This window comes from Pelodiscus sinensis, chromosome 1, assembly GCF_049634645.1.
Source record: "Pelodiscus sinensis isolate JC-2024 chromosome 1, ASM4963464v1, whole genome shotgun sequence".
NCBI lineage: Eukaryota > Metazoa > Chordata > Testudines > Trionychidae > Pelodiscus > Pelodiscus sinensis.
In genome coordinates, this window is record NC_134711.1 from 131041796 (window position 1) to 131067798 (window position 26003).

General features: G+C 49.3%; 1 protein-coding gene across 9 annotated transcripts in view; it reads left to right on the forward strand.

Annotated features, from left to right (window-relative positions):
• ARHGEF5 (Rho guanine nucleotide exchange factor 5) overlaps nt 1-26003 on the forward strand; it is a 53429-nt gene that overhangs the window by 13260 nt on the left and 14166 nt on the right. For 2 of the 9 annotated variants that reach the window (XM_075901540.1, XM_075901550.1), the window contains exons 2-8: nt 9155-9259; nt 9399-9515; nt 13873-18037; nt 22806-22857; nt 23247-23311; nt 23654-23916; nt 25208-25368. In XM_075901540.1, coding sequence (XP_075757655.1) covers nt 9474-9515; nt 13873-18037; nt 22806-22857; nt 23247-23311; nt 23654-23916; nt 25208-25368 — 4748 coding nt within the window. In that variant the 5' untranslated portion in view covers nt 9155-9259; nt 9399-9473. Of the gene's footprint in view, nt 1-5323; nt 5385-7957; nt 8110-8224; nt 8447-9154; nt 9260-9398; nt 9516-13872; nt 18038-22805; nt 22858-23246; nt 23312-23653; nt 23917-25207; nt 25369-26003 lie in introns of those variants that run through there. The other 7 variants (XM_014576050.3, XM_075901586.1, XM_075901556.1 and 4 more) reach the window with 6 other exon arrangements.

Below are 26003 nucleotides of genomic sequence, written 5' to 3' on the forward strand. Positions count from 1 at the left end.
CCAGCCCAGGAGTGGAGCTTGGTTGGGGGGCTGGAGGTAGGAGGGCAGAAATGACCAAGCTATGATGGATGTGATATAAAGGCCAATCAGTTCCGTTCATGAATGTTTTGAATGCGAGCTTCAGGACTGTTGGGGCCAGGGCTAGGACACTGGCGCTGATATGAAGGAAGGAACTGTGGCCCACAAGCAAGGATCCTTGCCCTGAACCTGAGAGCTTTCCTCATGCCTTGTGACTGCCATTCCCTCAGCCTGGTTGTGCCACATGCTGCACCACCATCTTCAGCTTCTATATGTCTCCGTGGAGTTCTACAAAGGATATCCACCCTCCTTGCAGCATCGCCTCTCAGATGACAGCTCCTCCAGGGCAATGATAGAAATCTCCCCATGAAGTTGCTAAGTGACCCTCTCTGGGAGGCCATATTGACAGCATAAGATCAGCGAGGTACCAAGTGACTCAGGTTTACAGTGCGCAGATAGAACCAGCGAAGTTGAGGCCGGATTCCCACCCAAGGTGCAAAGGTTGGCCAACCAGATCACTGACTTCAAACTTCTGGTCTCAGTTGTGGTTTGGCCTGATGCCCTGCTCCAAGTAAATATTGTCGGCAAGGCACGACAAACTCAGTTGATGGACATCACAATCATTACCACTTTGATGAGTGTGTTGATTTCACTGTGATCTACAGAGACTATAGATTTGAAAATGCCCTCATTGCTGCTAAAGAAATGATGGAAAACTTAGAGTTGAGCCTGTCTACTGGAAAACGTATTCATTGGAAGAAGGGACAGTTTGTTACCAGGGCAAACATGAGGTGCTTGGTGACCCTGCTCAAGTGTCCATCAGGGAAAGGTATGTACAAATGAAGCTCCACGAAAAGGCCTGGGGGATTTTATATGGCTACAGTAAGTTGCCAGCAGCCAGGAAAATACTCCATAACAAATTGCATGAACCGTCACTGGACACATGGGGAATGTTTGGACGTCGTGATAGCCCTGTATGTTGAATTGGACAACATCTGTCACATTTTGCAACATGAGAAGCACTCTTCATTCCAAGTTCTCTGATTCATTCATGAGGCAGACTTGCTGGACACTTTTCCTTATGTGGGGAGAGCTTGGAGGATTCTGTTCACACTGCCGGTCACAGTTGTGAGGGTGAATTTTTCAAAGCCGAAGCTCACTAAAACATATCTTCACCAAAGGATGGCTGATGAAAGGCTCACATTGCTTTTGCTATTTTATTGCTTGAAAGTGCCCTGGGTCTGTCTTTGAATCTGTATGATGCAGTGCTTCAGTTTGTGAGGGGAAAGGCAAGAAAAGTGACCTTTTGAATGAAAGGGCCTGCGAGAACATTCGACGGCTGTCACCTGCTGGAATTCTATTTCATAATAGCCCACCCACAGTTCAGTTTCTTGATGTTTGTACATTTCAGTTATTCTTAAAATTAATAAGTTTCTATAAGCTTAGAAAAAAATTATTTGCTTATATCTGATATGCATAAATAGAGAATTACTGATCCTAGTCTGCAAATTTATCATCTAGAGAGAGGGATAAATCATGCAATGCAAATTGTGTGTCAAATTCATACAATGAGCTAGAAATGCAATAAAAATAAGGTTTTCAGAAGTTTAATAAATGGAGCTGAAGATGCTCATTGAGCTGTGGCACCATTTGGTCTAGGACCAGCTCTGACTGTGAGGGAGGGGCTTTGCTCATTCTTTCTTTCATCTGGTCCCTGCCTCCCTCATAACTGTGAGAAGCGGACTCCTGTCCTCTCCTCGTCGCCTGGCTCCTACAAAAGATGGGCTGATTTTCTATCAGGAGGTGGGGTCTGTCTTCTCTCCTCTACACTACATAAGAGGGAGAATCTTCCTCTCTCCCCTTAGTGCTGCAAGAAAGAGGCTCTTCTCTATTTCTCCCTGCCCAATTTCTGTGATAGCCTCTCTCTCTCTCTGCTTTTTCCTCATTCGCTGCCTCTACACTGTGGAGGGAACCACCCCTGGCCCTAGCCTCTCTTCCCTCTCCCTCTCCCCGCCCACATCCCCACATAGGATAGTGGAATCTTTCCACTTTCTTCCTTCTTCTTCGGCCCCCTCCCTTATTTTGACCCTGGACCAAGTCTCCCTCTCTTTCCAAACTACTCAAAAATATACCAGTCTCAGTCCTCTGCTGCTGCAGCCTTTAACGCTTTGAGCTCAGTAAAGCAGTCCAGAGTCTGCCATGTCTCACTGATTTTTGCAGAGGAATTTGATGGGGGATGACAGTAGTTGCTGCAGGAGCTGGATGTTCCAGGGTAGCTGACTGAATACATGGGGAAGTGGTTTTGCAGTTTCCTTGCTCTGTACATTGCTCCAGGCAGTGGCAGTGAAAATGAATCAAGGCTGGTAAATTTCACTCTGTTGGTGCTTGTAGTCTAAGGAAAGTTTGCAAGCCTGGCATGTGCTGTTGTTCACTCCTGGCAGCTGATCTGTTGAATCCTTTAAAGTCTCCTGCATCTTGTGTTGAAATTTATTTATAGACGATGTTGTAAGGCAGGCAAAGGAAACTATCTGCCACAAGCTCCAGTGTGAGTCATGATGACTGTTCAGAGACTTTAGCTGCCCCACACCCTGACTTCCAGCCAGCACAGTGAAGCAGTGAGCACCAGAGAGTTTAGGCCGATTGACCCTGCTTCTTCATTCTTTTCCTCCTTTGGGCACAGGAATGGGGAGGAGGGCACAGAGGTGGTTTTAAGCATGAGCTCCCATATTTTTGGCCAATCCCCTGGCATAAATTACAGCAGCCTCAAAGCTGCTTTATCTTATGCTCTGACTGCAAGAACCGTTCTGAGCCCTCTGTCAGCCAAACACAGCCAAAGCACAGAGCATTTTACCATGACATTCCTTCCCCCAACTCGCCTCCTATGTTGAGAGCTAAGAAGAGGGATGATATAGATCCATTTCATTGGCTCTGTGACTGTCCACTGAGAACCCCTTTTCTCTGCCTGGTTTATGGGGACATTACACCACTGGAAGCGGGGAAAGAGGCTGTAAGCCAATCAAAATTTGGGGCCTGTGTCTGTAAAGGTTGGCAAAGGTAATATGGACTTTTTGAACAGCCGGTATCTCAAGGAGACAGTCCGGTTTCAAATCTGTTCACTCAGAGCTCCCCTACAATTAGCGAGTTAATCCATATTATAGGATATGTCCCTAGAAGGAGGATTCTTGGGTTTTCATTGGCTCTGGTTCCATCCTTTGATAATCGCAGAGTCCATGTGATACTCTTCTTCGTAAAAGACTGGCAGGGTTTATAGGCAGAAGAAACATTCTGTGAATAGCTCAACTCCTTTCAAAGTGGCTGATAATCGAACTATCAAGCTTCATATTTTCCAGCTGATCAAGACACTTAAAACATTAATTGATTAAGAGATCATAAGGAGTGGTGTTTCAATGACTATAACATATAATTAATGCTTCAGTTTTGTTGGTTCATTCCTTCCTGCTTTCTAGTTTGCATTTGCTTCATAGTCTGAAATGTTCCCTGTCACATCCAGAGAGACACATGGGAACTGGAGGGATTCATATGCAGAATTTACATACCAGTATGTTTACTTAGGCACCAGTGTCAAATTGAAATCTAATAATATACAGACCTGATCTTTGGACGTGCTGAGTGCCTTCTACGTGTATTGACGGCAATGGGACTTAAGGTTGCTGATCATCTTTGCAGGATTGGGCTAGAAGCAGATGGACCCAACAGGATGTCAGCAAGTATTTCATTTGAGCATGATGGATCAGATTGCTGAGGAGCATTGTTAGAATTGACTGTGATCACAAAATGAGTGTCTGCCAGCAATTGGTTACTAATATGTGCAGCACAGTGGGCCAAATTGAAATGATTTTGAGTTATAATGATTTAATTGTGTAATGTGGGCAAGAGACAAACAATTTAAAACTGCACAGAAGAGCTAGCCAGACAGTTACAGAATGGGAATAGAGAATGGAATGGTTGGTACAACCCTTTCTCAGCCAGCCTTCAAGAAATGCTTTTTAGAGAAGGAATCCTCTTTTCATAGAAAAGGGCTTGAATGTACAACGAGCTGATGGGCTAATAGCAGCACATTTGCTGCTGAAATGCACAATTAAAATACAGTTGCTTTCTGCAGTTAGAAAATATTTAAATATTGGCAAGTACTCACTGCCCAAATAAAGAAACCAAGAGGAAACCCCCACAGAAAACCAACATTACATACCTAAAGCCACAGAAATTATATTGGGACTGAACAGAAAGACACTAAAGCAGAAATATAGAAAAGACTACTGCTACTCCAAATGTAATTCCAGTATTACTGAAGAGTATCCCTGATGAAGAAAATCGATGCAAAATACACAACTCCAGCTACATGAATTGCATAGTTGGAGTCAACATACTATGCATCAATTTTCTGGGGCAGCTCCACAGCGGGAGGTCGATGGGAGAAACTCTTTTGCTGACTTCCCTTACTCCTTGCAGTCAATGAGGGAGGGGGACACCTCAGTGTTCGATTTAGAGGGTCTTTACTAGACCTGCTAAATCGAACCCTGGAAAATCAATCATTGGAGTGTCCATCCTCCAGTAAATGGAGACTGTGGCCTTGTCATGATTTTATTAGATGCCTCAGGCTATTTTCAGCTTTTCTTAAAGCCCCACTTCCTGGAGTCATATATCTGAGAGACTCGCAGCTTGCATTTAAGAAGTATACTTCCAGGCCTCCTGGTGGGGATGATTAGCTTGAAAGCATGAACCCTGAGGACTCAAAACACAGAAGGCAAAGAAAAAGAACATCCCCAAATTAAAACAAAAGAAAACATAATCTTTAAGCCAATCCCATGACTGGGAGGGGGAGGGGAACTAACTCATGTTTTTTAACACTTGGGGTTGGCAACACAAATCAGCATTACCAACTCTTTGCATTTTATCACAAGTCTCATGCTATTTGCTGTTTCTTTGAAAGCCCCAGACTCAAGCAAGGTGATTGCATGAGATGGTCAGCTTTTTTTTTTTTTTTAAAGTTGTGAGCTCTCTTAGTTGCAAGAGAAAAGCCTGAAATTTGTGAACTTTAAAAACTCAAAAACAAGAGGGCAAATAAACAGAATCATGTATTTAATATTTTTAAAGTTGTATTATTGTGGGGTCTATCTCCTGATTTTTTGAACTCCTTGGGGTCGGCAGTACTGTTATCCCATGCCTTGCACAATTGACCCAATATTGAGGACAGTTAAGCTGTGAGGAAAGAGGACAATCTTTATTCAGCTAACCATTAGCTGAGATATTGTTGACTATTGTTTGCCTTTATCTACACTTGCAGCTTAACTGTGCTCAGTACCACTACAGCTGAAGTGATTGTTGACTTCTACACTTAGTAACAGGTCAGTGGTTCCATGCAGATGAAGCCAATGTTTAAAGTGTTTTTACTTTATTGGGGCAGTTTAATGGAATTTGTATCTATCACAATCCATAGTTGCTTTAGGTATAATCTATGCTTTATATTTACAAAACTAGACCCTTGCTATTCCACACTCCATTAACCTGCACAATTCTGTTTTTTGCTATGGCCCCTGCCTACCTTAGTGCCTTAGTGACAGAGATGCAACTGTGTTAGTCTGGTCTAGCTAAAACAAAAGACAGGACTATGCAGCACTTTAAAGATTAACAAGATGGTTTATTAGGTGATGGCCCATGAAAGTTCATCACCTAATAAACCATCTTGTTAGTCTTTAAGGGTACGTCTAGACTACATGCCTCTGTCGCCAGAGGCATGTAGATTAGGCTACCCGACAGAGTAAAATGAAGCGGCGATTTAAATAATCGCCGCTTCATTTAAATTTACATGGCTGCCGCTTTGAGCCGACAAGCAGCTGATCAGCTGTTTGTCGGCTCAGCGCGATAGTCTGGACGCTCCCCTGCTGACATCAAAGGGAGCTGTCGACAACCCAGGTATGCCTCCTGGGATGAGGCATACCTGGGTTGTCGACAGCTCCCTTTGATGTCGGCAGGGGAGCGTCCAGACTATCGCGCTGAGCCGACAAACAGCTGATCAGCTGTTTGTCGGCTCAAAGCGGCAGCCATGTAAATTTAAATGAAGCGGCGATTATTTAAATCGCCGCTTCATTTTACTCTGTCGGGTAGCCTAATCTACATGCCTCTGGCGACAGAGGCATGTAGTCTAGACGTACCCTAAGTGCTGCATAGTCCTGTCTTTTATTTCTACCTTAGTGCCAGTGTATCAGGATAGAAAATAGTTCTGCCACCAGGTGGAGAGACTTTCCCCCTTTATATGCTGACACCATGCCGTGGTTTGAGAGTGGAACTCAAAGGGGGCATATCAGGAGCATGAAGAAGAGGTGGGGAATGCCCATTACATACATCACTATGTGGTTTCTCATCTGTCACGGAACAACTTATAGGCAGCCCCTGGAAAAAAGAACTGGATCAGGTACCGCCGCTCCTGGCTAGGAGCTGCACTGGCAACTGACACAACCCAGGAAGGATGCAAAGTTGATTTAAAGGTCCTTTCATCCCCACCGTCCCAGAACTACATTGTCTTTGCTGTGTCTCCAGGAAGTGTAACATGTGGTCTTTACCCACTGCTCAGCAAAGATTCAATAGCAGATGCTGTAGTGGTGTCTCATTGTACCAAAATGTCATTTTTACAAAAATGCTACAGTACAAGCATGCAGTAGTAGCATCAGTTAAACAAAACCAAACTGGCCAGCTCCAGGAACAAAGTATAACTGTTGCTCTTTCAAATGAGTGAATCAGGGAATCTTTTAAAAAGGTCAGTACATCATATTGTGTCTGCTGTCCATTAGTGCAAATTAGTGAGGTGCTGCTGTAAGCTGAGCATCTTGGAATAATCTGTGCTTGCCTGCTATGGAAAGCCTGTCCTTTTCAATCAATCTACAGTAGCAAATAGGTCCACTTCCCTTTTCTGGGTGTTCCTTTCTAGGGGAGCAGATAATATCAGTTCCACAAGTCTACTGATTTTCCCAAACACGCATACACACACTTATGGTTTTTGGGACAGTGCCAAATTTCCAGGCCGCTAAAGTAGAAAAGCCAGTAATATTAATAGCAAGTGTAGCTGGCCGTATGTTCTATTTCTGACCTGATGGGATGTTCAGTGTTTTATGTAAATATGCCAGAAGGACACAGATTTCTGGAAGAACTGCTTTGATTTCCAAATGCAAGACAGACACTCACCCCAAAGCAACCACTCTAGCAGGAATGTCTGTACACAGCCTAGTGAGATAAATGCGACTGATGACAGCACGTTCTGTCACAGAGCGGGTCCAGGGAGCAGGGTCATGGCTAGAAAAACTCCTGTCATCAGTTGCTCCCTTCCCTTTAGTGCTTCTAAAGATTGGTGGAAGGGCAGCCACCCATTCTCTTGGGAGAGCCGGATAGAGCAAAGTTAGCCAGCTTGACATGGGGAGGAGCAAGGGGGCAAATTGCGTAGCTTATTTCAATCTTGTTTCGAAATAAGGCGCTATTCTGAAATGTCCCTTATCCCTCATGCAATGAGGTTTACAGGGACATCAGAACAGTGAGCCAATTATATTTTGATATAACGGGCTTGCTCTTGTGATGCGGAATAGCTATTTTGAGATACCTCCTGTATCCCGAAATTGCTTCGCAGTGTAGAAGTAGCCTGGGAGAACAGGAGAGAAAATCAGGGCATGGGGGAAAGAAATGGTTGGTTGTAGAAGTTGAAAGGAAGACCCTGAGCCAGAAGGCCCGACTCCTCTAGAAGCACTCTGCCCTTAGCAAGAGGTAAATATGACAGGCTCAGAGATTCATTTTCTTACCAGAAGCAGACAAGTTACAAACAGTGGGCACAGCTCTTAGAGGGCCATTAAAACTAGCAGAGCTGCTTTAGAACCACTGGCACTAGTGAGCTGTGAAGGTGCTCATCCGTCTGTCTATCCCTCATGCTCCTCAGGACTCTGGGTGCTGCTAAGTGTCTGAGAGGAGCTGGAAACAGAGAATGGAATGTGCAGCAGTAAACACAAGGCCACACCCTGTACTAATGGACTCCTGGAACTGGCCTTAGTTTGAGAAGGGGGAGGGACTGGAGAGCAAATGGAGAGCGAGGTAGGTTCAAAAGCGAATAGGAGGGAGGTTTTTATGTCTTAGGTAGCTGCCCCCACAGCAAAGGAAGAGCAAGTAAACCAGCTATCTCTAGCCACAGTCTGTGTTAGCTCAGCTCCGATACGGAGACATTTTAAGGGTGGAGCAGGGCTCTCTCAGCCAGGTGGTGTGTTTCAACAGCCCGCGTGTGTGCGTGTGCAAGCTCGGCTCTGCCTCAGCACAGCTGCCAGGGCCCCGGGCAGGGGAACTGGAACAGACAGGCAGCACTAGGTGTTCCATACACCGTGCTAATGTGTGTCTGTATTTGGAGGGAACGAATCTGAGAGCCTTTTGAATCCAGGTAAAGAGGGCAGAGAAAGCTAGAGCTTTTCTAATTTAAGGAGAGTGAGCATCTCAGGGATTGTCTATACCTGGGAATCATTCCTGAGTAATTGCACGAGAGACTCTTTTGCCAGAGTGCCCTGTTCCTGTTTTGTTAAAGGGCTCATCCATTGTTGAAAGTTGTTGCAGGTTAACTTGGGTTTCTTGGAGGTAAATTGCTGTGCATCCACACATAAGTTTGTTTTTAATAATCTACCTCTGCATTAATAAACCCACTTTGAAAGCAAGTTTACTGACATCCAGGGTGAGTTCTCCCCATAACCAAAGCAGGGGTGTGACAGATTTGGCAGACAAGCAGGGACAGATATGGCAGTTTCCTGCTACATCCTTGGGAGGCCTTACCGATTGTATATTACATTGTATATATAATTGAGGGTCAAGGGTAGTACGTAATTCCGTGGTGAGGGTGACCCACACCTCCTCCAGGAACTAATGAGAGAGGGACAGGCAAAGGGGGATTTGTGTATGTGGGGGTGGTGGGGTGGGGTGGGGGGAGGGGAGGAGTGATTAGGAAAATTGTCAGTTGTAATACCTCCAGAGAGGTGCCATCTCACGAGAAGCTCATGTAGTAGTTCCAGCTGAATTCTGCAGAGACTGACAGACAAAGAAAAGACTTTTGACTTAATAGTGGGAACTTACACTGACTTAGGGTTTCTTTCCAATCCAGCGAAGGGATGGGACCTTCTCTCCAAGGGTAACCCTAATCCTTCCTGGGACGGGTCGAAAGGACTTTGGCCAGCTGAGACCACCTAAGACGGATTGGTGATTTCAGGTAAGCTTTTAGCATGTGCATAAGACCTTCTAATGATGTTTGTGTTTTCTCTGTAATGCTTTCACCTTAATAAGAAATGTACTTGCTTATAAATTACCACACAGCCCTTTATAATTGCTGGCAATTATGTTGTTCATAGTCTCCAAAGAGAAAGCAAAGGGTGGATTCCAGAGTATTCCAGCAGTCTGATTAGCTGGGAATAACAAGGCACAGAATGGTGCCACCCGGAAAAATCCTGATCAAGACGGAGAGAGATGTGAGTCTCTACCCATGTTCTATGCTTCTGCATAATCCTACGTAGCATAATCCTTTGCCCTCTGTGGAGAGAAGTGTGCCCAGGCCCAAGTGAGCAGAATGCCCAGGCCTACAAGTGGGTGTCAGAAAAAACTAAGGGGGGGTGCTCCTGGGACCAGAGCAGGGTGACAGATTTTCCTTAAAATGTATGGGGGAAATGACACCCCCCTTGACTAAGCCAAAAACCAGATTTGAGGAAGGTAATCTGACCCGTCACACTTGTTTTTTTGTGGGGGAGGAGCAACCTCAGCCCATATTCCTGCCTCTTGGGACAAATGAAAGGTCCACAGCTCCCCACACAGCTCTTAGCTTCATTTCCAGCCTGGAACGTTCACTCCCAGGAAGCCAAGCAGAAAATATTAATCCAGACAGCCAGGATGTCTGAGCCACTCAGCCCAAAGGCAGACAGTGCAGATGCCACAATGCCGGGCAGGGATCCTCTTCCCTTCAGTAGTCTGTGGGGGATTTAAACACCTTTGTTCCTGGTGCTATCTGGGCACTACCAGGGAGCTGACATCCTCTGCAGGCCCCTGGGCAAGGTGGGTATGCCAGCTCTGTGCTCCTAAAAGGGGTGGGACTGAGGGCCAGCTCTCAGTGGTATCTGGAGCACATCACGCCAGCCCCCAGGCAGCCCTCGGTGCTGCCCAGAGTGCAGTGCCCTTACCCCCAGCTCTTAGCACTGTCCAGGGTGTGTGGGGCAGCACTCTGGCAGTGATGTAAAGGTCCCAGGACTCTGGCTGCTGCTACTTCAGTCAGTGGTAGCAGCCGGAGTCTCAGGCCTCTAAGCCCCACACCCTCACCCCCGTCAGTGGGCCCGGGTACCATCATGTTTAGTTACCAACTGTCCACTCCTCTTTGAGCCAACACACTTCCCCTTGTGAGTGTGGGAAAGCCCTGACTGAATGGCTGTGTCTACACTGGCATGAATTTCCGGAAATGCTTAAAACAGAATAGTTTTCGTTATAAGTATTTCCGGAAAAAGAGCGTCTACATTGGCAGGCTGCTTTTCCGGAAAAGCCCTTTTTCCGGAAAAGCATCTGTGGCCAATGTAGACGCGCTTTTCCGGAAAAGAGCCCCGATTGTCATTTTCGCAATCGGGGCTTTTTTCCGGAAAAGACTACTGGGCTGTCTACACTGGCCCTTTTCCGGAACAGTGTTCCGGAATAAGGACTTATGCCCGAGCGGGAGCAGCGTAGCTTTTCCGGAATAGCAGCTGATTTTGTACAGTAGAGAGTCGTTGCTTTTCCGGAAATTCAAGGGCCAGTGTAGACAGCTCGCAGCTTATTCCCGAAAAGCGGCTGATTTTCCGGAATAAGTGGCCCAGTGTAGACACAGCCTATGGGAAGACAGAGGGATTTCCTTTGGCATCCCTACCACTCCCACCCCTTTGAAATTACCTTTTATTCTGTTCTGACCATTCCCTTTCCACAGTCACTCCGGTCTCACTTGCGCACACCAGTAATTCCAGTGATGGCCTTGCTACAGATGTCCAACATGAGTCTCGCTCTCCCTGCGCATCATTAGTCCTCCTGCTCTCTCCCTCTTTACACAGAGGGGGCCCAGTCCTGAACTCCCCCACGCACCCTTCCTTCTGGCACAATGGCACAGTGAGTTCAGTTTTCTGATCTCGGATGCTAAAGAGTTTGGCAATATGCAGGTAGGGAGGGGTCATATATGTGCTTATCTAGTTTGGGGTCAGGGAGGAGGAAATCCCAGCTCCTTTCTGCTAGTAAGGTGAATTTTTCACTGGGCGGTGTTAGCTGCTAACTCCAGAGACAGACTTGGACACGTAGGTGAAGTAGGCTTTTACCTGAAGGGATATGGGGAGATTTTTGTAGCCAAGACTAGGAGGACTGCTCACTGGCTTTCTGGACAGTTTGACACCTGGGAGGCAGGTTGGGAAGGAGGGTGGTACAGGTTTGTTTGGGGAGGGACCTGAAAGGACTGAGATGGTTGGGCATTGCAGAGGGGAGCGTACTGTGGCTTCAGGGCTAAAATACAGGCTGTGGCACAATATCCAACACACCACGATGCATGCAACTGTTTGAAAGCATGTCCCTCTCCCATTGCTTTCAGTAAGGAAGAGGCTAGAATATTAGAGAAAACGTTCCAAGGGTAGCAGGCACATGGGAACCTGCTGAGGCTAGGAAGAGAAACCATCTTAGGGAGGGTAGGACCAGGACATGGCCCAGACAGGTAAAGGCAGTCAGGCCTGTATGCAGAGGGGGTGTGGGTGTGAAAGGTGTGAATGCAGCCCCCCATGGTCCCTCAAGGAAGCAAGAAGAGTTTCTGTAAGGGCAGTGGGTCCATGCTTGGGCTCACTCCCCTTTATGCCCCCGCAGCATGGAGCCCCCACTGGCACTCCAGCCTCATGCTCCCTCCCCCCCCTGCAAGGTTGGAGCCCCAGTGCTGGCTTCCCGCTTGGTGGGGGTGGGGTGAAAGCCCCAAGCCTTGCTGTGCAATTCAGCTTGCAGGGAAGAAGCACTTCCCCTTTCCCTCCTCCCTTGGCTGGGAGAACAGCAGCACACAAGTGCACTGCCTGGCAGCTTTTCCCACTGCTGCCATTGGTTGGAATCTGGCCAATGGGACCAGAGGAGGCCATGCCTGGGAATGGCATGGGATGTGAAGGCAAGTCAGGGCCCTTCCGCTCCTCATGTCCAGACTCCGCACTCTCAGCCTCCTCACATATTCCCTTCCCCCACTGAGACCTTGCACCCTCCCCCCCCCCCCCCCCCCCCCCCCCCAGGCCAGACACTTTACCTCAAGCCTGCTCCTACTTCCTGGCCAGACACCTACCCCCAGCCCACTCCTGCATCCTCCCTCTGGCCCGACACCCTACCCCCAGTGTGCTCCTGTATCCTTTCTTGCTCTTACCCCCTCCCCCTGGTCAGACACCCTACTCTCAGCCTGCTCCTGCACTCCGTGCCCCACCCAGATTCTGTACCCCCAGTCCTCTCACTGGCAGCCCTGCCCCACACACTGAACCCCTCATTTTTGTCCCAACCCAAGAGCCTGGGGGATCCATAAAATCCACTAACCCTGGAACCCCAGAAGAGTAAATCTGGCCTATAGGAAGCCCTGAACCTCAGTCCTCCCTGTCCCTGTCCCTCCCCCAGTGAGGCTGGAGTGTCTCAGTTGGGGGCCACATCAGAGAAAGGGGGGGGATTGGGAGGGTGGTTGGTTTTTTTTGCTTCTCACTTGTGACCTGACCCAAAAAAGGTTCACCACCCCTGCCATAAATAAAGAAAACATGGGATTCTTTTGTGTTGGACAAATTAATATTTTACTTTATTTAAAATGAAGTTTGATAAACTTTGATAAGAAAGTTAAAGTGCTTAATCTATTTAATAATTTATATTAACATTTCCTGTCTTACTAGTTAAATTAAACTGTTCTCTCTAGCTACAGCACTAGCAAAATGGCTCGGGTGTAATTATGTGATTAACGGTGAGTTTCCATTAGCAACTGGTGGACCACAGAAAGGTTTTCAGTGAGCCAGATGGGCCACAGGCCAAAAAGTTTGAGCGCTACTGTGTCAGGGGGATGGGAGAGTGCTGTGTCGCGGGGAATGGGTGAGCTGGTGGCAGCATGGTAGGGCTGGGGGGAATGGCGCCCCAAACCCAAGAGGAGCGGTCTGGGCCCAGTGCCGCTGGCTGGAAGCCCCACCCGCACTCACCTGGCATTAATCTTGCCGAGCAGGTAGAGCAGCAGTAGGCAGAGGCGGCTGAGGGAGCAGGGGGCCAGCGTGGCTGCGCTGCCTGCCATGATCCCAGAAGGTATTTCTATAAACCCTTTATGACTGTATAAATGTTTAGTGTGTTATAACAAAATTGTTTACCAGTCACTGTTTACACTTAGATATTTCATTAACTTCTCTTATGCACACTCATTGTATGACTATTTTGAACTCCTTTATCTTTCAAAAAATTGTGGTCCACATTAACAACCTACCCTCCCCCTCTCAAAATTCCTGTGTACGGGCCTGGGCAGTAGACTAAATTCTTTCTTGTTTATCACGCATGAACCCCCTACTGAGGTCAGAAAGCTTCTCTGGTATAAGTGAGGCTGAATTAGACCCACTGTTTTTGACCAGCACTGCCCAGAATGTATGCCACCCAGTATGACACCAATTTGGTTTGTTACTTGAATCACATTACAAACTTGATTTGTCATCTACCATCACCCCGCACACTGTTGTTTCCTGACTCCCTCCCGCTCATTTTCATTCCCCCTCCCCAAACACATGAGCTTCTATCCTCCAATCAGATCACTGTTTCCAACCTAGCCATAATATAAAATATGTGTGTTCTCATTTACAGGATGTCTCACTGATGGAATCTGAAGAAGCCAATGGAGTAGACCCCATTCCCCTAGCAACCAGCAGCCTTAGTAAGGGAAACCCTGACATTTTACCAGCCAAAAGGGGACATCATGCCACCAGTGAATCTGTAGTGATGAGCACGGGGCTGCCTGGTTCTGCAGCAGGAGTACAGCTCTCCCTTGCCCAGGACCTTCTGAGGCATCTCTCTGTTGGGGAATCAGCAGAGATGTGTGGCAGATCTTCTAACCCTGTTCCAGCAGGCCCGGAACAAGAGGAGAAAGATTTAAGGCACCCAAGAAGATTCTCAGAGTGGGAGAAAGATCCTGCAGAGACACCTGTGCAAACAGAGACTTGGGATCGCTCCTCAAACTCTGATCAGGGAAGGTTAGCTCATCCTGAAAGCAGTCAGTATTCTTCCTCTCCCAACACAGACCCACAGGCACCAGACTCTGATGACAAAAACCTGCAGGTACAGTCTCCAGCCCTTCATATCATGTTTCCTCAGGATCAGAAACAATGCCTACCATGTCATGCTGTTGTCTCCCACATACAGCATGAGGAAACCTCAACAACAGACACTGTTCCCAGCCAGCGGGAACCAGGCATTAAACACTTCCTGGTGTGTAAACAAGTTTCAGAGGTTTATTGCAAGACTGAGACTTTGCACGATGACAGCGTTGGGGATTCCCCTTTGCAGGGGGTGGATGTAGCAAATGGGACCATCAGAGAGTTCCCGCCAAGGACTGAAGCAGTGGCAGGGGCTGACAAGGAGACAACTCCTGGGATGGATGCAGCAGGCAGGACGGATCCCATGCCTTCTGGAGATGGCGATGAAAAAGCAGGAGGCTTAGAGGGAGGAGGAGAGGATACAGACTCTCCTTCTTCACATCAGCCACCCTGTCCCTTATTGGATGACGGCCAAGGAAGTTCACAGCTGACCGGAAGAGATGTGAATGGAAAGATAGCCCCGCCATCCCACGAGAGAGGGAACAATGCCTTGGCCACCGACCAGAAAAAAGAGGTGGTTGCTGAACAAAGTCTGTCTGGTTTCATAAATCTCCATCTGGAGGAGGAGGAGAAAGAAGCAGACAATGGAAAAGCAGAAGGCAGCACTGAACCTCCAAGTGAGTCCGTGTTCCACATACAGAACGCTGCGAAAAATACAGAGGAGGAGGAAGAGCAGCACGAGCAGCTAGAAAGCAGGGAGGAGCCAGAAGAGGAGGAGCAGGCGGAACAAAAGCTGCTAGAGCTGGAACAGGAAGAGCCAGAATGGGAGAAGCTGCAGAAGAAAGTGAAACCAGTGCAGGAGGAGCCTGTAGGCAAGAGAGAGAATCCAAAAGAAAACAGGTGGGACCAGCTGGAACAAGAGCCGGGGAGAGAAGAGGTGGAGCTGGGGGCTCCACCAGAACTCAATCCGGCACCACTTCTCTCCCAGGAAAACTGGCACCTCCATGATGTGGGGGAGAGCAGCTTCTCAGCTGAGGGAACAGGACCAGTCTCTCTGCCTCAGGAATCATCTTCCAAAGATCAGCACCCTGGCGAGGATATTCTGTCTGACAGAGGGTTGGAGACCTGCACAGGAGGAGTAAGTATAAGAGCTCAGACACCTGCTGTGGCAACGTCTGAAAGTCAGACCCCAGTGGATCGGAGTCCCGGGATATCCTCCCTCCCTTGCCACGTGTCTGAGCATCGGGGGGAGACAGGGATTTCTAGCCCTTCCAGCTCCATAACGGGCAATGGCCAAGATAGTGGAGAAACCAGTCAGGATGACACAGGCAGTAGCGGTGAGGATAGCCATAGCGATGGAGATGGAAGCAGAGTTCAGAGCTTTGATGGAGGAGGAGCCATCTCTCCATTTTGCGCGGAAGTAACCTCATCTGGTGCAGGGAGCTCAGACTCTTCTAGGACTCTGGACCCTTTTTCTGGTGCCAGGAACTTAGAATCTCTTGGTCACACTGATCCTCATCCTGTTGCAGAAAACTCAGCGTTTCCCGGTCATTACGATTCCACTCCAGCCTCACCATCAGAACTCAACTCGGCAGCCGCTGCAGCGGGCCCATCTCAAGAAGATGCTGTTGAAGGATCCCAAGTGAGCCCTGGGGGATGTACCGACTTGGACAAAGAACAGAGCTCTGTACAGGACATGTCCAGCCAGACTTCTTATCTGCAGGAGGCAACTTCTGGCGAAGGTTCCTTGGGGTCTACCAGCAAAGAAGGCGACCAGGATTCCCATGGGCTGCTTATACCTAGGAAGAGCCTTAATGAAGAGCCTAGTGCCCAGCCTTTCACCTCCCAGGCTTTCAGAAGTCCTTTTCCCAGGGAGAGCTTGTCCAAGGACAGAAATGAAGTAGAATCTACTCTTGCAGCTACAATGCACTTGGAGCCATCCCAAACACCAGACGTGGCTCCCACTCCCCCGAATTACCTGGAGAAACTCCAGAGGCCCCAAAAGCCCCGAATGAGAAGTTCTGTTTCTCAGGGAACAGAAATAGAAGCAAACGTGGCTCATGCAGCACAACAAAACCCGTTACTTGACCAGTCACATTTGAGCTTAGAAGTGGAAGCGCCAGGTACAGGGAGCGCCCATAATGCCGGACCTCAGCTCCCAGAAGAAAGTGAAGCCCTTGCCCTGGAGCAGCATGCACAGCCTTCTCTTCCTGAGCCTGAATCCAGCTCGCCCCTAGCCCCTGTGCTTGGCACTGAGATGCTCAATCACCCTGTGAGCCCAGCGCCCGGCACGGCCCTAGCTCCTGTGCCTGACGCCAACCAGCTCACCCAACCTACAGCTCTTGTACCCAGTTTGCCCCTGGCTCCCATGGCTGATGCTGACCAGCTCAATCTCCCTTCACCTTCTGTGCCCAGCTCGCCCCTGGCTTCTGTGTCTGATGCCAACCAGCTCATGCACCCTCCAGCTCCTGTGCCCAGCTCGTCTCTAGCCCCTGTCTCTGACACCGACCAGCTCATCCACCCTCCAGCTCCTGCGCCCAGCTCACCCCTGGCGCCTGTGCCTGACACCGACCAGCTCACCCACCCTCCGGCTCCTGCGCCCAGCTCTCCCCTGGTGCCTGTGCCTGACACCGACCAGCTCGCCCACCCTTCGGCTCCTGTGCCCAGCTCGCCCCTGGCACCTGTACCTGACACCGACCAGCTCGCCCACCCTCCGTCTCCTGTGCCGAATGCTGACTGTCTTCTCCAGTCTCTTTCCCTTGTGCCTGAGTCCAATCAGCCTGCAACCCCTGTATCTGATACTGACCAGCCTCTGCCTCCTTTGTCCAACGCCAACCCATCTCGAGAGTGTGTACTGGACTCTGGTCAGGTTCTGGCCACTGCTCCCACTCCCAGCTGCCCGGCTCAGGCTCCAGCCTGTGTGCACATTCTGCTCCCTGCCCCTGCTGTTGAAGATGGAGAAGAGAATCCCCTCCTAATGCAGATGACCCAAGAGGAAATGTCTGCTGTCCAGTGGGACCCTGTCATCTCGCTTACCCCAGATGTGGTAGACACCAGTGACTCAGGGGTCACTTCGTTGGCCAAGAGCTCAGATTCTTCCATTTTGGACAATGAGGCACCTATGGGCCACAATGACTGCAACCCTGAAGTAACGGGTCAGTACTTGGCTACACACAGTAGAAAGTCCACACCTGATAGCTCCTGTCCCTCCCTGGGAGGGTGGGGAACATCCACAGACTCTCAGGGTAGAGATTCAACACAGCCACCCCCAGTATTAGCTTTCTCCAACCCAATCCACTTCCTTCAGGTCAGCCCTCCCTCACCACCAGCCATCAGAACACTGTTCCGACAGGAGGCTGTCTTCGAGGAAATGCAATGGGACCAGGCACAGGCAAGCCCCACCAGCGTGGATGTGAGGAACACAGTAACCCCTGCAGTGGTGACAGAGACAGCAGAGGGCCCTACTACATACAAGCAAAGGATGAAAGGGCAGGAAGAACCACCTTACCTTTCGGCCCAGGTGAAAGAGGTGGTGGCCAGACATGCTCCCTTGGAGAAGTCATCAAGCTGTCCAGATAAAGTCATCAGGGTGGGCATGAAAGAGCAGGGACTCGGTTCAGGGAGTCAGGAAAACGTGATCAAACGCCGAGCAAAAAGCAAAGACTGGCACCGACAGGGCCTGAAGAAGACATCAGTGCTGTCAAGCAGCTTACAAGGTGAGACCCCTCTATTCCTTCTGGTGTGCCAGATACCAAATCTCAGCCTAAAACATATGATGGAGGAGTGGGAGAATTAAAACAGCTGTAGCCAGAGATCCCCTTCCGAAACTACCCACACATGGCTTTGCCAAAGCCTCTCTACCCTGCCCTGCAGCCTCCTTGCTATTCCTTTCCTGGGCTCTGCTAACACCCCTCAGTCCCTTTGGAAATCACTAAAATTAAATCACCCCTTATCACTAAAATTGAGCTGAATTATTGGAGTTTCCATAGATAAAATATTATGGGAAGCAAAGCTATTTGTGTGCTTTGGACTACTGTACCCAGCAGCACACCCAGCTCCTATTTCATTAAATTAATTCCGCCTCAATTACCCGCCCAGCATCTCTTCTCACCACCATCCCAGCCGGCTCCTCCAGCTTCCCTTCTCTCCTGCCTTGCCTGCCCAGTGAACCCCTCCCTCACGTGTATGCCTACACAGCATTTTGGAACAAGCTTCCTAGTGCCAGTTAAACTGAAGCTCAGGCTCTGAAGTTTAAGGAAAAAAGGTGGGCTCTGGAGCTAGGTTCCCTGCAAGCTGCGTGCCCTTGTGGGCACACAGCCCTTCTCTGAGCCCTGCACAGAGGTTCAGAGCTCCCTGTGCAGGCAGGGAGCTCAACTGATTGGCTGAGAAAAAGGGGGACGGGACACTCACCCTCTCAGAGCAGCAGCTGCTGCCTGCTATAAATGGAGAAGCTGGCTCCAGCTTTACTCCAGGGGTGGGAAAAAGATGATCTGAAGGCTGGATCTGGGCGCAAGGGCCTCAGCCAGCTCCCTGACTGCCCTGCATCTGCTTGGCACTCCGGAAACCCAGGTGCAGGGCCATGTCTTTGTTTCTGAATGCTGAGCAGGGCTGGCCTTACCGTGAGGCAAACTGAGGCGGCTGCCTCAGGTGCCAGACTGTGGGGGGGGGGGGGGGGGAGAAGGGGGCGGTGCCACTAGGACCCAGAGTGTAGAAAATTGTGTCTGCTGCTGGTGCACATGTATTCTCTCTGCTCTAGATGCACAGAGATGGTGGAGTGCTGTGCTGGAGGAAGGAGGGCACAAGAGACATAACAGGCAGGCTGGAGAAAAGAGCATGGGGGCGTCATTTGAGCTCCCTGCCTCAGGTGCCAAAATGTTGTGGGCCGGCCCTGATGCTGAGAGCCTGGACGGAGGGGAGACAGGCTTCTCATGCTGTCCCTGCCCCCAGTAGCTCCCCTTGGCTGGTTTTGACCAATAGCAGCTGTCTGTTTGCAGGACAGGCAGCATATGAAGTGCTCCTCCTCCAGCATCCCCTGGGCTTGCAGCATTCAGATCAGAGAAGTAAACATGGCCCCTGCAGCATGTACAGGGCCTGGAAGGCAGGGACCCTGGCTAAGGAACCTGCTGGGCTGCTGACTGGGAGCCAGGTAAGGTCTCCCAGCCAGAGCCTATCTCTGGCACCCCAGCCCCTCCCTTCCTCCCCCAATCCTTTGCCTCCTTTCTGCCCTCCTACCCCATGTAACCCAAACCTTCTGCACCCCTGCTCTAGCCCCTATACACTTTCCCAGACACTGCCTCCCCTCCTACACCCTTCCTCAGATCACAACTACCCCTCAGACCTTGCACCCCAATCTGCTATCCCTGGTTACAGCCCAAAACCCTGCACTCCCTCCTGCCCCAGGACACAACCCTCTCCCAGACCCTGCATCATGTCCTCTCCCCAGTCTATTGACCCAGATCACAATCCCCTATTGCACCCAAACTCCCTCCCAGATCCCACACCCCAATCTCCCTTCTGCACCCAACCTCCATCCCAAGATATGTCTACACTACCCTCCTAGTTCGAACTAGGAGGGTAATGTAGGCATACCGCACTTGCAAATGAAGCCCGGGATTGTGCAAATGAAGCCACGAGGAGTAATGGTAGTTCGAACTAGGAAGCCTAGTCCGAACTACCTACTTCGTGCCGCGTGTAGCCGCACGGCACGGGGTTCGAACGAGCAGGGATTTAAAAATGGCGGCGCCCAGTTTATGCAAATGAAGCCCAGGAAATTCAAATCCTGGGCTTCATTTGCAAGTGCGGTATGCCTACATTACCCCACTAGTTCGAGCTAGCGGGGTAGTGTAGACATACCCCCAGACCTCTGCACCTCCGCCATTAATATAATGGAAGAGTGGCCCTTGACCACTTACCAAATTCTTGGAGTGGTCCCCATTAAAAGTTATTGCCCATCCCTGTGTTAATGACTTAAGATGAGAAAGAGAAAGATTCTTTTAACATAATTGTTTTGAGGGTTGCAGATATCTAAAACTCTAATCTTAATTATTTTTAAAAATCCTGTGTTACTAATTAATATGTGGTAAACTAATTTCCATAAAGGACAGATCTTTGCTATCTGGCAGGTTCTGGCTCTTATGAGTCAGAAGCAGCAAGTACCAGGTGTGATGCTAGCATTTTTGTAGAATGAAACCTTATTTGCAAAATCTTTGAAACATGCATCTGTCTGTTAGAAAGGATGATGATATATGTATTCCAAAGTAGCCGTGTCAGTCTGTAACTAAAAAAATTAAACAATTTAACAAAGAAATATAAATAGTATCATGGGCTTTCGTGGGCACAACCCACTTCTTCAGCCACAGGTAGTGTTAATTTTCTTTTTATTTGATTTCATATTAAATAAACATAAGCACAGCTCTTTGTTAATTATCCCTTGTTCAAATATATTTTCTTCCACACCTATGGACTATTTACAGCATATTTATATCTACAGTTTTTGTTTGTACTGATGGGTGCACATCCATACACTACCTCAATATTGGTGTTGCACAAGAAATTTCAACACACCCAAAAGAAAATTCAACCTGCCCAAGGACGGAAAATCTTAGCGGGAACACTGCTTTGGAGCCCAAGCTGCAATTATAAAGCTCTGTCTACACCAGGGGTGGGCAAAACATTTTTAAGTAGGCCAGCCACCCCAGAAGGGGCGGGGCCTAAACGGGAAAGGATGGGGCCTAAATGGGAAGGGGCGGGGCTACCCCAGACCATGATTGGGCTGGGGGTGGGGGAGCCTCTTTGCCCCCCCTTCCCACTAGGCACCCATGACTTGGAAGAGGCTTGGCATGCTCCCCCACCCCCAGGCCAATCAGGATCTGGGGGCAGGGAAGCGCGGGAAGCCTCATCCCGGCCTGCGAGGAGCATGTGGCACTTTGAAATGCCACAGCTCTTGCAGGGCCAGGCAAGAGTGAAGGAAGCTTCACACAGCTCCCCGCCCCCAAGCCCTGATTGACCTGGGGGTGGGAGAAGCCTCCTCCACTTTCTCCCCTTCCCCCCACCCTGTGAGCAGCGCTTCAAAACGCCACGTGCTTCTGGCAGGTCGGGCGGAGGCTTCATGCGCTTCCCCGCCCCCAGAACCTAATTGGCGGATCCAGCCCACGGAAGCCCTTTTTCCTACCCCTGGTCTACACAGCTATTTTTAGAGCACTAGCAGGGGCACTGTTAGCCTAAATCTGCCAGAGGGTTGCCAGGCAACTGGTTTTTTTTTTTTTAACAGAAAGCCCAGTCGAAAAGGGATCTTGGCAGCTCCAGTCAGCACAACTGATCAGGCTGTTAAAAGTCTGGTCAGTGGCACAGAGGGGCTATGGCAGGCTCCTTGCCTGTTTTGGCTTCACGTATCTCAGAAACGGCCGGCAGATCCAATTCTCAGGTGGGGAGGCACTAGGCAACTCAACACGCTACCTGTCCCAAGCACCAGGTCTGCAGTCCCATTAGCCGGAAACCACAACCAAGGGGAGCTGCAGAGGCATTGCCTGTGGGTGAGAGCAGCCCCTGGAGCTGCCTAGTGCCCCTGCCAAGGAGTCACACTTGTTGGCTGTTTCTGGGGTACAGTGTGAAGCCAAGCTAACACCTCTGCATCGCTGACTGGGAGCTGCCAGAGATAAGCCTCCACCTGAACCCTGAGCCCAACCCCCACACCCTAGTCCTGAGACCTCCCAAACCTGGAGTCCTTTCCTGCACCCAAAACCCCTCATCCCTGCCCCCATCCCAGAGCCTGCACTCTCTCCCACAACCAAGCCCCAAGCCTGAGCCCCCCAAACCAATAGTCCTTTCCCATACCCCACATCCCCAGCCCCACTCGCCCAGGTCAGAGCCATCACCTCCTACCCCCCTCACCCGCTGCCCCAGCCTAGTGACAGTGAGTGAGGATGTGGGAGAGCAAGCCACCATGGGAGGGGAGGATGTAGTGAGAAGGGGGCAGGGAAGTTGTTTAGAGTTTTGGGGCCAGAACATCTTCAAGGAAAAGGCTCAGATTTTCAGAAGTGACCAGTGACTTTGAGTCTCTCGGGTGGTGGGCGCCCACCTTGAGTCACTTTAAAGGGTCATCACTTCTATAAAATGCTGAGTCACCCACCACCTGAAAAATCAGGCAATCTCCCTGCATGTCAAATTGGGCACTCAAGTCATTGTCCTATCCTCTACCTATTTGGTGGATTAGAAATATATGTGTATGAAAGATAAGAACTGTTGTCTAAATGAGGGGTGTGAAGTGTTAAGTAAATGCCAAGCTGCAGCAGAAAAAAAAAAAACCTACCAAAAAATCCCCTTAGGAGTGCACTGGTCCCAGTTCCAGAGTACTGCCTCTATATGCACAGGGTTTGGGATATGGTACCCTCACACTGAATCATGTCCTTAAAGGTAGCTACTTGGAATCTCTCTCACCTCCTGTCTCATTGGCAGCAAGCGGGATAACCTCTCTTGTCCTTTCAGAGGAGAGAACATTCAAGGACCAGCCAGTTAGCCCAGACACGGTTATATTCCGGTGAGTCTCCCATTTGCTTCTAATCCCTTCCACTTGAGATAAAGACACTCAAAACTTTCCAGTGATTCCTTAGAGACCCAAGAAACAGACTGAGAAAAGTGTTCTGAGAAAATGACATTTTATCTAAGCTTCATCCCAGGCTGCCCATGCAACAGGATCCCCTTCCTTGAGGGGCAAAGGGGGATTCATGACCCTTTACTTCTGATTTTTCATCCCTCTGACAATGGCCCTTTGTAGTAGAATAAGGAATGCAGACTCTGAATATGATGGAGAAAGAAATCACAGCTGTTCCAGATTAATTACCGAGCTCTGGATATGCTACATCCAGAGCAGCATTTTTTATTTTCCTTTATCCCCTTTCATCCCACACCTTCTCCCCTTCCACACAGGGAGAAGAAATCTGCAGCCAGCCTGGAGAACTTCAAGCGCCGACACTCCAAACTGATCAACTCCTGTAAGTACCTCCCACCTAAGTACTCTAGACAACCCCAGCCATTTCCTTTCCCCCATGGAGAGCTGAGAAGAAGGGATCTGCAGCCCCTTGAGAAAGTGAGGTTAAGCGGGAATGTCAGTGAGAGCAGAGAGCGAGGGCAATGCAGCCATCACCATTGTTAGAGATGTGCAGTGCTGTACTGGTGATGGGTGCCTTATAAACACCACAGACTGCAATGTGCCCATTTGTCTCAGACTGACAGTAATGGAGACAGTAATGGAGCCCTCTCCCCACACGGAGAACTCAGTAGGAAGGGGAGCCGCTGCTTTAGAAAGAGCATGAATTGTAGGCCTCTCTCCACAGCAAGGTTACTGTATCAGGAATACAGCGACGTGGCTCTGAACAAGGCAATCCAGAGCCAGAAGAGAGCTGACTCCTTGGCAGAGGACTTAGAACTGAGCTCTCCAAGCTCTCCGAGGTTAAGAAGGAAAGTGCAATCTCCACAGAACTCTTACCTGCAGCGTCTTTCGGTCTCGTCCAATGCATCCCTCTGGCAGGAGATCCCCATGATCAGAGGAAGCAGGATGCTGCTGAACATGTCCCGAGATGATCAGAAACTGCAGGAGGTAATGGATGGGTGCTATAGGCACACGGCTGGGGATTGGCTGGGTGGGACAGCTTAGACGGATGGACAAATCAGAAATGCATGATACTGAGATGCAGATGGGTGAATAGGAAGAGAAATGATCAGCAACGTGAATGTGTATCTAGGTTAAAAGGAAGCTTGGTACCTGTGGCTATGAGCTAACTACACCCCGCAGAGTACGGAAAAGGTGTACAAGGGTAAGGAGCAGGGTGATGGAACCCAGCAGTACATTATACAGGCAGTCCCCGGGTTACATGGATCCGACTTACATCGGATCCCTACTTACAAACGGGGTGAGGCAACCCCGCACTAGCTGCTTCCCCCCAGCAGACCAGGGAGCTGCGAAGCTAGCGTCCCATCCCCCCCAGCAGACCAGGGAGACGCGGAGCGGCTTTTCTCAGCAGACACCTCAGCTTGAGAATAAAGGACTGATGGAAGTGAGGTGTTGGAGAATAAAACTGAGCTCTGGAGATATGTTTGGCTAGAGTTTCCCCTACAATATGTACCAGTTCCAACTTACATACAAATTCAACTTAAGAACAAACCTACAGTCCCTATCTTGTACGTAACCCAGGGACTGCCTGTACAAAGACACATTTTGGAGGCATTAAGAAGCCTTATGAGCAAGGTACACTAGGACGAAGCGTTAGGGACATCAGCATGGAGGAGATCCCCTGGGTCCTGAAGTCCAGTCTTCTGTTATTGAAACAGACCAGGCATGGAAGAAGCGGGAGATTACTCTAGTCAAGACTATAACTGCTGTGGGGAAAATAATACCGGGATCAAAAGTTGGCCATTGAGAACAAGAGAGGCTGTGCAGGAACTGGAGGACACTGGGCAGGCAGATTCAGAGAAGTGGTATAGGAAGGAGAAGGGAAATCAGGAGAAACAAAGGTAGCAGGGGGATAAGAGAATCCAGGGAAGTAGGAGAAAATTAGGATGTGGAGGGAATTTGAGGATCTTGAAAGGGGATTAAGAGGTATAGCCAAGGAGATCAGACAACTCACGAGTAAGGCCACTCTCGAGGTCTTTCCATCCCAGGAAATATATAGATGAAGAAAGAACAGGCTGATGTCCCCAGCTGTTTCTGCCAGCCTCCCTCCCACCAGGCCTCCCTCCATTAGTGCAGTATGCATCTCTTTATACTGCCTGGTTAGAGAGAGCTTTTCTGGCACTGGACTCTTTATTGTCCTTCAGTAGCACCTCGTTTACATCCCTCATAGACATGCCTGCTATGCTGAGACTGTGTCCCTCCTTTTTCTCCTCTACAGGCCAAGTTTGAGTTGATTATGTCAGAGGCTTCATACTTGCGCAGTTTAAACGTGGCGGTGGATCACTTTCAGTGCTCATCAGAACTCCAGGTGCTCCTCACCAATCAGGAGCACAAGTGGCTTTTCTCTCGCCTGCAAGAAGTGCGTGATGTCAGTGCCTGGTGAGTCCTGGTCCTTCACTTCAGAGACCTCCAGCATCTGTGAAGTGCAGAGACAGCCCCGGGATGGAAAACAAAAATCGGACCAGTCAATAGACCTCTCACCCCTACTCTATGTGTCCATTCAGTCCTGGGGAACACCATTTCCTCAGAGGGACAGCTACCTTTCCTGGAACAAATCTCAGTCCTCCTCTGGGTGAGAGAGTAATTAAGAGACTTGTTCATTTAGTGTGGTACATGTAGAAGTTGTGTTGCATTTGTACACACAGATGACAGCAGGACACCGCCACCAACCAGAACACAGGCCCCACCTAAGCTGAACCGAAATAAACAAGAATGATCAGGAAGGAGACTTAAGCCCAAATCTAGCACCAAGCAGACATAACCCACTTTAAGAAAACTAGAGTCATATCTGGCAGATCCCAACCTGGCTCAATCCAGCAACAGCCATAAGCCTGAACCAGACCAGTGCCACCACATGCCAGACATTTTGATGTCCCTTCTATTATTTCAGAGCCTTTATTTTTCTCCTGTAAGGCTTGGCTGAAGTTATTGGTTCTTAGCCACTTTTTACATGTCTACTACAAAGCTGAGTTGTGTTTGTTTTAAACTCTCAGATCCTTACGACTGGGCCTTCA